The sequence below is a fragment of the Triticum aestivum genome, chromosome 5B, assembly GCF_018294505.1.
Source record: "Triticum aestivum cultivar Chinese Spring chromosome 5B, IWGSC CS RefSeq v2.1, whole genome shotgun sequence".
In the NCBI taxonomy this organism is placed as follows: domain Eukaryota; kingdom Viridiplantae; phylum Streptophyta; class Magnoliopsida; order Poales; family Poaceae; genus Triticum; species Triticum aestivum.
The window spans coordinates 679,833,683-679,846,491 of NC_057807.1; the positions used below are offsets into that span (position 1 = coordinate 679,833,683).

The following is a 12,809-nucleotide window of genomic DNA, read 5'->3' on the forward strand; positions in this document are numbered from 1 at the left end:
AGCTAAGCATGGCAAGAGCAAGGTCATAGGGTACATGGATCACTAGGAAAACACATGGGAACAAGTGAACTTAATGTTAACAGGCTGACAGCAACATTTTCAATCAACTTTAGAGCAAGATTACAACATGTTCCGGCAGGCTATAATTGCAGCCAAGGGCATGAATGGATATAGCATGACATGTATATCAAAACATGTTTATAGAGCATCTCCAGATTATGCATAGAATGATTAGTAGAAGCATGTTAACATAACAACAAAATATAACAGAATCTGTCAGGAAAACAGCAACAGCAACTACCCTACTTAGCAAGCTTGATACACTCAGCACACAACTCGCAAAAATACATGGTTGGCACCACTGGAAATATGGCATGGCATAGATCAACATTCATGTAGAGCTCAACCTCATAGGATGCACACATCAATCATGGCAAAAATGATAAAACAACAAGTTATAACAGTTTCAGCAGATTAACATCAACATGCACTCTTCCAACAGCATTTCGGGCATCAATATGAGCTCAAATGAAAATGATGCAATGAAATGAAATGATCTACTCGTCGAGTGGAACAATTTGACATATTACACGCACGAAACGGGGCTACAGGTGCAGAGATGTGATGGCATGAACATGACATGATTATGAATGAATATTTCGGGACTTAGGGATTTTAGACCTCGCGGAAAAAGTCAACGGACGAGGTGGCCGGGGATCTCGCCGGAGAATGGCGCCGGAGGTGGCCGGGACGGCCCGGGGAGGCGCCGGAGGGGGGGTCGGGGTCGCCGGATCCGGCGAGGAGGGCCGGCGGGAGGCGAGGGCGGCGGAGCCGCGGCGGAGCTCGCGCTCCGGCGAACTCCCGCCGGACGGCGGCGAACAGCGGAGGGGTCGGCCACGGCGGGGCCGGCGGAGGGAGGCCGGCCGGCGCAGGAGGCGGCAGGGCGCGCGGTCGGGCGGCGAGCGGCGCCCGCGGCGGCGGCCGGCGGCGACGGACAGAGGCCGCGGGGCGCGGGGTCGCCGGCTCCGGCGGTGCTCGGGACGAGCCACGCGGAGCGGCGGTGGGGCGAGGCGGGAGCCTCGGGCCCGGCGGCGGCGGCGGCTGGGCCCGCGGGGCCGGGGGCGGGCCGAGCGGGCCGTAGCGGCTGGAGGAGAGAGGAGGACGGCGACGCGGACGACATGGCGGCGGGGGATTGGGCACGGCGGCGGGGAAGGTGACATGTCGCGCCCTGATTGGGCGAAACGACGTGTCCGGCGGACATGTCCGGCGCGGAAGGACATGTCCGGCGGCGCGGAGGAGTTAGGCTAGGGTTTTGGACTGCGGGAATTTCGGGGAGGCACACATATATATAGGTAGAGGGAGCTAGGAGAGTCCAAATGAGGAGCGGTTTTCGGCTGCGCGATTGTGATCGAACGACTGAGAGCATGGAGGGGAGTTGGATGGGTTTTGGGCCACTTTGGAAGGGGTGTTGGGCTGCAAACAAAAGAGGCTTTACGGTTACCCGGTTAACCGTTGGAGTACCAAACGAGCTCCAAATGGCACGAAACTTGACAGGCGGTCTACCGGTGCTATACCAAGGCCGCTTGGCAAACCTCGGGTCATTCCGAGAAAGTTTAATACCCGCACAAGAGAAGAGACAAAAAAGGGGACGCCGGAGGACATAGGAGTGCCGGATTGCAAAACGGACAACGGGGAAAATGCTCGGATGCATGAGACGAACACGTATGCAAAATGAAATGCACATGATGACATGATGACATGCAACACGCAAGCAAATGTCATGGCAACAGCGACGAATAACTGGGCGGACACCTGGCGCATCGAATCCGGGGCGTTACAGCGGCTCCAACCGATACTAATGCGTTGCCCTTTAGTACCGGTTGGAGCCACAAACCAGTACTAAAGGCCCTTGTTTCCCGCCGCTTGGGCTGGCCAAAACTGGCCTTTAGTACCGGTTGGAGTCACTTCGTTCCACTTCTCGCGCGAGACATCGATCTAGCCGACGCCAACGCCGCCGCGCCGCCGTGCCGTCGCTCCCGCCGCCCTCGATTGCCGCCCCCGCCGCACATCGTCGCCGTCCCCGCCGCCCTCGCTGCCCCCGCTGCCCGTCGTCGTCGTCCCCGTCGTCGCCGCGCGCCCCCGCCACCCGTCGTCGTCGCCGTCCCCGCCGCCCTCGCTGCCCTCGCCGCCCGTCGTCGTCGTCCCCGTCGTCGCCGCACGCCCCCGCCACCCGTCGTCGTCGCCGCCCCCGCCGCCCGTCGTCGTCGTCCCCGTCGTCGCCGCGCGCCCCCGCCACCCGTCATCATCGCCGCCCCCGCCGCCCGTCATCGTCGCCGCTCCCGCCGCCCGTCATCTCGCCGCCCCTGCCGCCCGTCGTCTCGCCGTTCCCACCGCCTGTACGCCCGCTCGATCGTAGTACCCACACACACACATACACACACACACATACACACACACACGCATACACACACGCATACACACACACACTACACACGCATATATGTACACACATACACACACACACATATTTTTTTACTTATTTTCTGTTTTCTATTGTTTAGATAATTAATTAATATAACTAGTTTATTTTTAGAATGTTAGAAATGTTAATGTTAGATGAATTAGAACTAGTTTATTTTTAGTAAGAAAATTTATGTACATGAGATTATTTGAACTAGTTGAATTAATAGAACTAGTTTATTTTTAGTAAGAAAATTTAGGTATATGAGATTATTTGAACTAGTTGAATTAATAGAACTAGTTTATTTTTAGTAAATGCTTAGTTGAACTAGTTGAATTAATAGAACTAGTTTATTTTTAGTAAGAAAATTTATAGGTATATGAGATTATTTGAACTAATTAAAATTTAGGTATATGAGATTATTTGAATTAATAGAACTAGTTTATTTTTAGTAAATGCTTAGTTGAACTAGTTGAATTAATAGAACTAGTTTATTTTTAGTAAGAAAATTTATAGGTATATGAGATTATTTGAACTAATTAAAACTTAGGTATATGAGATTATTTGAATTAATATAACTAGTTTATTTGTAGTAAATGCTTAGTTGAACTAGTTGAATTAATAGAACTAGTTTATTTTTAGTAAGAAAATTTAGGTATATGAGATTATTTGAATTAATATAACTAGTTTATTTTTAGTAAATGCTTAGTTGAACTAGTTGAATTAATAGAACTAGTTTATTTTTAGTAAGAAAATTTAGGTATATGAGATTATTTGAACTAATTAAAATTTAGGTATATGAGATTATTTGAATTAATATAACTAGTTTATTTTTAGTAAATGCTTAGTTGAATTAATAGAAGTAGTTGAATTAATTGAATTAGTAAGTGTTTAATGTTTCGCCTATATGAACATAGGAAATGTCGTCTGACGACGGAAAAAATTTCATTAAGTGTGAATACTATGAAGACCAGCGCGGCCAGTGCGACAGAAATTTCCTTGTTGATGATAGGCGATTCAGCATCAAGCTGGATGAGACCTTCGAATTTGATACAGTAAGTCACAACGACAAGTCTGTTTTCGTAATTAAGCATGACTTATATATGCTTCATTTGCCTGACTTATAATTTTTAATTTTCACTATTCTACTAGCGCATCCCCTGCCATGCAAGAATTTTTGTCTTGGATAAGATAGATTTCAATGATATGGAAACTATGAAGGTAAAGAGAGTTTACCTGAAAACCGAGCATGGTTATACTTTCAACGTCAAAGTATACAATGCACACACGTGTACCTATTTTGAATGCAAAACTTGGCAAGCACTATGCAAGGCTTATGCATTTGAGCCTGGTATGGTTATCACCTTTGATATTCGTCCGGAAGATGATATTGAAGGTAATAGAGACATATGAGTCGATGTGCAGACGCCTCCAGTTCTACCATTATGTGAGTTCTTCTGAACTATATTTTGTCTTTGATATTGCTTATTCGAAAATAATTGACAACTAATTTCTATTGACAGCTTATTTCCATTCAAGCAAACATGTCCGACGCTTGGTAGACATGACCTACTACTGTCCCGGAGCTGAACTAAACTGGAAGGAGACAAGTCATTATGTTTCATGGCTTGAAGATCTTCATACTGTCAAGACAAATTTTCTTCCCGCACTTAGAAATGTTAGTACTCAAAACATGCGACCAATAGTGATGGTATTGAACTACGGTCACATCTATTTAGGAATGATGGTAAGATTTTTACTATTTGTCCTCAGTGCATCTTTTGCATACATAATTTTTTTACTAAACTTTCATTGCTAAGTATATTAATTAAGTACTATACGATGTTCTTCAACAGGGACTCCCGATGACAGTTGTGCCTCAGGGGATCGAGACTAAAGGTCGCATGTCAATTGTTAGCTTACGACCAAGATATCCTGCATTGCACATGAGTGCATTCAGGATTTCTAGAAGCGATGAATGCTTAATAGTGAAAGATTGGAGGAAAATTGTTAACGATCGCAGAGAAGTACTAGGGGGCAGCAATGAGAAGCGCAACCCATAATTAGGAGACAGGTTCATCTGCATGCTCCCGTATGATGAATCAGGAGAGCTATATATGTTCTATGCTATTTTAACTGAGAGAGAGTAGCAAGAGTGATTTAGCTAGTTCATGCTCTTAGTACTTATCCGTTCATGTCTGTGTTCTTTGTTCTGAACTTAATCTCAAAGAGTGATTTGCTTTTGTGGTGTTATATATGAACGCTTATAATATCATGACAATCATGTTGAACTCGATGATATTTTTGCTTCTGGTACAAGTGAATGTTTCTTCTTTAAGCTACCGTTGGTGGTGATTAGATAGCGGTAATGACTATGATTATTAAATAGTGATAATGACGACTACGTACGATGATTTTTAGCTAGCTAGCTAGAGTATATATACTCATGTTGATGATATGATGCAAGAGTTTTTATATTAATATGATGATGATGATGAGTTATATATATATATGCCATATCCATATATATTATACTTGATCACCTAATTAGGTGATCAAGTATAATATGGATATGGCATATACTTGATCACTTAGCTAGTAGCTAGATACAAATGCATCTAGTCGAAACTAATCCGCGGTACTTCCACCTAATGATTTAACAACTCATTATAATGTAAAACAATCACTAAATTAAATTGAAACACAAAATTAAAGGAAAAATTAGAAAAAAAACACCCAAACATTTAGTACCGGTTGGTGTTACCAACCGGTACTAAAGCCCTACGCGCACCCGGGCCTGGCTCGTGCCACGTGTTTGCACTTTAGCGCCGGTTAGTGACGAACCAGTACTAAAGGGGGGACCTTTAGTCCCCACTCTTTAGTGCCAGTTGGCGAACCGGCACTAAAGGCCGTCACGAACCGGCACTAAAGGCTGGTTCTGCACTAGTGGCCGCCACTTCAGACATGCCACCACACCGTACGACATATATGAGGGCCCGGTGCGATGCTCAGGTGGCATTGCTACCCCCAGGGCCCCCGCCCCGCCAAACCCTGTAGCGTTTGACCACGAGATCTAGCCCTTTGACTTTCCACGGATGGGCTTTGACCAGTGGACCTCTCCACCCGATTGTGTTAGGTCAGCCCATAGGAACACTTGAGAGCAACATCCGGGCCAACCCATAGCAAGATCCCCTTCGTGTTGACCCGATGCGGCCGTTTCCCCCCTCCAGGTGCCGGCGGTGCGATGTCCGTGAGGGGGCCACACCCCGGAGATGCGTGCCGGGCGTTTGCAACCGCCAGAACACTTCCACAATTTTTCTATGGCTCGCAAGTAAAAATCGACTCTTCACCAACGAAAGATGCTTCAACAGGGGCATATCTGACTCCAACTGCTGCCTGTTCTGCCCAGCCTCTGAATCAACGAGTCACCTATTCCTTCAATGCCCCGATCTTCGCCTTCTGTGGCAGGAACTGAGCTCTCTTTCTGCTTCAGTACCATCGGACTTTCAGCATCTTTGGGGCATGGACCTGGCCAACAGACCACGATCAACGGTCATCATTGCTGGAATATCTGGAAAAGAAGAAATGCAAAAGTTTTTAGGCAGGATTTGCAACCTATCCACCTCATCACCCGCTCAGCTGCAGACGACCTCATGCTTTGGTCCAACGGATGCTCCAATGAGCAGGCCGTGAACCTTCTGTGTGATTGGTGTACTATGTTGTTCCACTTATCTATGAGATTGTAACCCAACTATTTTTGTAATCTCACCCTCCCCCCCAACTTCCATCCTTTGCAAATGTACTCTATCTTATAATGAAATGGTTCAGGCCGGCGTAAGCCCGCCGTAGCTCCGTCAAAAAACATATAGGTACATGCATGCTAGATGTTTGATACTTCTCCTAAAAGAAAGACTTTTTATGCTGCTACGTTCTCTGTCATTAGTCTCAGATGAGATACTCGGGTACACCTAATTAACATACTACATTTGTATTTGTACTAACACAACTAGGTGGAGGAGAAGATGGTGTGATGAGAAAGAATAAATTGGGCTGATAAACGAGCATGAGTACCTTCTTCCTTGGCATCGACGATGACCATAAGAAAGAGATGAAGTGTACAAATATACTCATTCCTTAATTGATAGTGTTATTTTCCCATCATGCTACAACCCAAATTTTAATGCCTCCCCTTTTAATATTTCATCTGATTGGTCTGATATATTTCATAAAACTACTGTTTTTGGGTCTGTAGGTATCCCGATCTGTAAGAAGATTAATTTTTTGTGAACTGACAATATTGTCGCAAGAACTGTAATTAAAAGGGATGATTACCAATGAGAGGATTTGAAGACGTTGGCACTTGGCACCTTCGCTCCACTTCACAGTATTTGTCTCATGTTCATTTTGTTTTTGTTCAAATCATTTGTTTCTACAATTTTCCCTTAATAATTATTCCAGTTTTAATGAACCAGCCTCCAAAATAGGGAATTCTGAAGAAACTATAATTTTTATGCTTGTCATATTATGAGCTTGTTCTTCCTTGTCTTAGAGAAGAAATTAGAGGCTACTATACGAGTTATGGTAGGACACGGGAGAATTGGTGTTCCTATAAATGTTCAGCTGGTTTTGTTTACAGGAGTTTCGATGGTCGAAAATGAAGTTGGAACAAATTAACCATGATCCTGATGAACGTGTCTACTGGTTAGGATATTATCATATTAACTTCATTCACATATGTGACTGTAGCAAGTAGCAAGTATCAGATCCTGTTTCATTCCACTACTGCAGTAGCAACAAGTGTTAAACATCTGTACTTGATTTTCATCGAAGCTGTAAGCATTGTCTCTATGACTTGTGCTTTATGGGCCACCCGGAGGTTCGGGAAGTTGAGATCCCTAAAGGAGAAGAGGTGGAGAGTATGCAATATTACGATTTGGGCTCCTAATCCTAATATTGCATACTCTCCACCTCTTCTCCAGGAATATCAACTTCACTAAGGTCCAGTCAGCAGATAAGGCACAAGTCATAGAAAAAATGCTTACGGCTTCGGTGAAAATGAAATGTAGAAATTCTACACTTGTTGCAGTAGAGGAATGAAACATGATCAGATACTTGCTACAGTTACATATATGAATAAAGTAATTACATGGAAATACCGTAACCAGCAGACACGTTCATCAGGATCACGGTTAATCTGTTCCAACTTCATTTTCGTCAAAACCAGATGAACATTTAATATGAACATCAATTCCTCCGAGGTCCTAGAACACCATATCTTGTATATTAGCCTCTAATTTCTTCTGCTCCATCTGCTTGTGTTGTAGTTCTCTAAGCGAAGGAAGCAAGAAGCTCACAATATGGCAAGCATAAAGAATTTGATTTCCTTCAGATATCTCTTTTTTGGAGGCAGGTTCATGAAGAATGGAATAAATCATCAAGGGAACATTGGAGAAGAGAACTATTTGAACAGAAGCAAAATGAAAACTCGTCCGCTCTTGCATTCATGTTGGAATACTTGTAAACAAGGTTTTGCAAGCCTCCAATTTATGTGCATGTGCAGGTGCTAACAACTGGTCCATATTTACTAGCGCTAATTCGCTAGTAGTGAGCTTTACAGAGCCACAATTTTGTTCTAGCAGCATTTTTAGGGAAAACCACACTTGCCTTATTTGGTCCAAAAACGTTCAAATGTACACAGCTGCTGGGTGCGGGAACCAGACATGACCAAAATTCAAAGATAAGGAAAATTTAACAACACTCTGAGCATGGTGGTTTAAGGTCCCTTTTTCGTGGATGACATCAATATCTTCAAACTCTTTCATACGCTCCTTGATCTCCAGCATAACCGATCTGTATGAGCATCTGCTATTTCTGGTGATGTTTCTGAACTACAGTGTGCCAATCTGACAAGGCCTTATATGCCAGTTGTAAATAAAACATTACGACCAATCAGACATTCCTAAACCAATTAAGTAGAAATAAAACAATCATTACATCCTTTTTGTTTCCCGAGGCCCAAGGAAAACACATTGAAACTGAGAGAGTATCTATATGTTTTTTATTTTAGCCAAATTCACAACAGGATCAGCTTCTGAAAATAGAGTGGACAATGGTCATACCTGATTCAGCTTGCGCACTGCTGCAAACTTTGCCGCAATTGTGTCGATGTTTATCTGGCTATTAATTCGAAAGAAATAGAGCTGAGGATTCTGAACTCTGCCTTTTCATAAAAGAAATACTTGCTGATGCAACACTTTTAAAACCATATGTCTGCTTGAGATCTGTTTCCGACCTGTTACAGCTGCAACCATCTATCTATCTATTATATACTTAAAACGATAGAAAACTAACGGTTAAGATTGATCTATACAAAGTTCAAATATTTAACGGTTGGGATTTGTCAAATAAAAACTCATGATACAGCCAGGTCTCACGTTATTAGCAATAAAAAAAGTTTCAATCAGACAAAGTCCAATTAGTCTACGTGATGAGGAGATCTCCTGTTCACTTAGTACTGGCCTACTAGGTCTCATTATTAAATTATTAAAGTGAACAACGTAAAAAAAACAATTGTCATGTTGTCTATACAAAGTAGTAAAAAACAAATGCCTATTGTAAAATAAAGGGCATATTAGGACGCAATACAGTGGTAGTTCGGCTGTGTAAAAATTATTGGGGGCCAGTCCGATTTCTACGCAAATATATTCATATAGAATAGCATTCCGACTGTAAATAAAGAAAAAAATCAGATGGTAGTCTGATTGGTACACGGGCTCCCAAAATACTTACATGTACGCGCTAAAAGAAGATATAAATAAAAAAGCCTATATTAGGACAAAATTACATAGTAGTACTACTGTGAAAAAAGGGCTATATTAGTACAAACTAAGGTAATAGCACGGGGGTGAAAAGAAAAATTGGAGGGCAGTCTGATTCATCAAATAGATTTTGTAGAATAGGTAGCAGTTCAGCTGTAAAGAAAAAAAATTGGAGGGCAGTCTAATTGGTACGGAGTTCTAAACATATTTGAATGTACACATAAAAAAATATTTATGTGTATGCGCTGATTTCATTGTTGGGGTCAAGAAGAAAAAAAAATGAACTACTTGGTATGTGTAGCATAGCCAGTTAGCGAGTATGGTCAACCGACCAACTCGGATGGTAGACATTTAAATCAATGTCAGATGAATCCCCTCTGCTGTAAGTCTACAATATTTGGATATAATCAACTTTTAATTTAGAAAAAGAATGAACGTCCATTTCTTCATTCATGCTATTTATGATCTATTTCTTTCAAACTGAATATTTTAAGAAAACTAAATTCAGCATAGACACATGCTGTATGGACCTTCCACACACGCAAAATCACAGACCTTTGTGCTGACTGAAATCATTGTCCTACGCGATTGACAGAAATGATGAGTGAAATCATTTGACCCATGGGATGAATAGGATATAAAACTAACACTATCTATATCTAATTTTAATATTGTGTTTTCAACATTAAATCTGAAATAATAAACAACATAAAAATTGGTAACATGATTTTCATGTATTTAAATAAAGTATGCAAATAGCTAAAAATTAGTTTATAAACCCTAGCAATTATATTATACATACACTTACCCACCAGTATAAGCTAGAATCACTTATTAGTAATTTCTACACAGGGGAAAGTGAAAGAGACAATTCAGACACGGCCACAAAGAGAAGCTACGCCGGGAATCAAGAGGATGTTTTAGCCAAAAAGTTGCATGCAACAAATGATGAAAAATATTTAATTGGTTACTTTATTTGTACTCGGAATTATAACACAACAAAAAACACTGAAGATAAGATTACGAAAAAAGGAGAGAGAGAGAGAGAGAGAGAGAGAGAGAAAGAGAGAGAGAGTGGTTAACACCGATAGCCAATGAGAAGGCGACGTTAATATATGCTTGATTGGAACCATCTGGGAGACATGAGGGTGCATCAACTATAAACAACGTCATTATATTGCCAACGAAAAGGTGGTTGAATGAAGTGATGGACCAACCTCGAGCACAAGCTTTTACTATTTAGATTTAATCCTTATTAAAAATTCATCTAAATCATATTAGGGGGGAGATAGATATCAATACGTGAATATGATTAGAAGTGGAAAATACCAAGATCAGTCCAAAATACCATCAATTGTACAATTGGTCGAAGACGCCAATACTATTGCTCTTCTATTGACAACACCGATATATAGCCAATGAGAAGGTAGTTGAATTAAGAGATGCACTGATCTTATGTATCAGCATTCACTATTTAGATTTAATCTGTACTAAAATCATATCTAAAATTATTAGTGGGAAGATAGACCCCAATAAGCGAGGATGAGGAGAAGAGGAAAACCCAAGATTGGTCCATAAGTTTGTCTGTTACATAATCAGCCGAACACCCAAACTAGCGTCTTCTGTTGACAGCTTTGCCACGAAGACAATACAAAAAGTTGTAAACCATGTCTATAGAAAAGCATGGTTTTCCCTAATTATGTTTCTGCAACCAATATATTTGATTATTCCAAATGATAGTTCACGAAATATGTCATATCTAGCCGCGCAAACGCGCGGGTCGCACTGCTAGTTAACTAATATAAGCACTGCTCCTGACCATGCAGTTGTTATTTCCAAGTAAAAGCTTTACTGATGCCACACATGAATTCACTGAAAACTGATGGACTGTTCGTAGCTGCAAAAAAAACACAGTTCAGCGAGCGATGCAAACATGCAATTTAAATACTCTAAAAGATGTACTGCTATGGTAAAAACAACCAGTTCCTACCTAGATACAGCATTCAGTGGCCACTTATGGCAGAGTGCGCAACCTGGAGATCTTAAGAGAACTATCAGCACTGAGCTCTGCTAAGAAGACAGCACTTAGATCTGGAAACTGAATAAGCTAAGGGTGGTTCTGTTTCCAAGAACAAAAAACTAGAGGAAAAACGATCAATCACCTTGTTATCAATGTCGCGGTCGAGAAGATCATTCACGGTGCAACCCGCACCCCTGAGGAGCACAGCTCCACATCCGAAGAGCGCCAGCATTCTCAAGTAAGGGAGCTCCCCCGGCATTGCCGCCATTGTGATTGACCTATGAAGCAAAGGTTACAGCAGCTCTATAAGTGAGTTGGTACTAACGTATGACAGGGTAAAAGGAGTTGATGTGTAGGTAATAAACTTTTTGTTCTTTTCTTCCTGAACCCCAAGAGCTAGCAGGCATGAAGTCGAAATTTAAGACAATGATCGAACCTATAAAATGTTAGTGCGCACAGTAAATCTTCAAATGTGATCTCAGGCTGCTCTCTAGCCCTCAAGTGAGCTGCTTTCTACGCAAATGGTAACTAGTAAGCGTACCACATGCAGGGCCAGCCGAGGAGCCAGGTGCCGATGGGCTTGTCGAGGCGAGCGAGCATCCCGTACGGGCGCGCCGCCTCCGGGAGCCACCTCTGTGTCTCCACCCACGACACCGACACCGGCGGGACGCCGCCCTCTTTCTCCTTCTCCTTTCCCTGGTCGGTGGAGCGCGAGGAGGTCGAGAGCGGGTGCGAGAAGCTGGCGCGGAGCAGGATCCTGTACATGTCCATGTAGTAGGAGGACGGCGCCGCCGAGGCGGAGGAGGGCGGGTGCGGGCATGGCCGGCGGCTTGGGGTGATCAGGTGGCGCCGGGCGGCGGGGTTGGGGATGCGATCGGGGAAGGGAGGAGGTGTAGGCGTGTGGGTGAGCGGGGAGGTGGACGAGAGCGGGGCGGCGATGCGGGCGCGGTGGCGGAGGGCGGCGCGGAGCAGAGCGGAGGGCGCCATGGACGGACTCTCTGTCTCCTCGGGCTTTGGGTTTGATTACGCTAGAGGCCCAGCCCAGGTACTACCGGACTGATTCTGCTTTGAGCCGTAGAGAACCACGAACCAGACATACATTGTCTCAAAAAAAAACAGACCTACATTGTCCCAAAAAAAAATGAACCAGACTTTTTTTTTTGAGGGAAGGCCATCATGGCTAGCTTTATTGATTTCAAATAGGAATTATATCGTCTATGAGTTTGGAAACCAGACAAGCCGGGGGCTCATCAGTCCATGAATTACAAATCTTATTACAAAAACAGTAACTAGCTAGCACATGCGCTGCTTGATTCGAAGAACGAGCACAACGTTTAAAGATAACCTTCCCAATTGACAAAGACACGTCAACGCATTCCGCAAATACTGCTGCAGCCGAATCCCACCATTTTGTCTATCCGAGCAATAGTCAATAACAATTGAAGAATCTGACTCTGCCTCCACCCTGTTGAATCCTAACGAGCTTGCAAAGATCAATCCATCTCTCATC

General features: G+C 43.3%; 1 protein-coding gene across 1 annotated transcript; it reads right to left on the bottom strand.

Annotated features, from left to right (window-relative positions):
* Positions 1-10,892: 10,892 nt before the first annotated feature.
* LOC123117613 (4-hydroxybenzoate polyprenyltransferase, mitochondrial-like) lies at positions 10,893-12,320 on the bottom strand. The gene is made up of 4 exons (XM_044538332.1): positions 11,841-12,320; positions 11,442-11,577; positions 11,270-11,346; positions 10,893-11,176 (listed from the first exon to the last, which is right to left on the bottom strand). Exons 1-4 carry the CDS (start codon positions 12,284-12,286, stop codon positions 11,149-11,151), a joined length of 687 nt encoding a protein of 228 aa, XP_044394267.1. The 5' UTR covers positions 12,287-12,320; the 3' UTR covers positions 10,893-11,148.
* Positions 12,321-12,809: the final 489 nt, after the last annotated feature.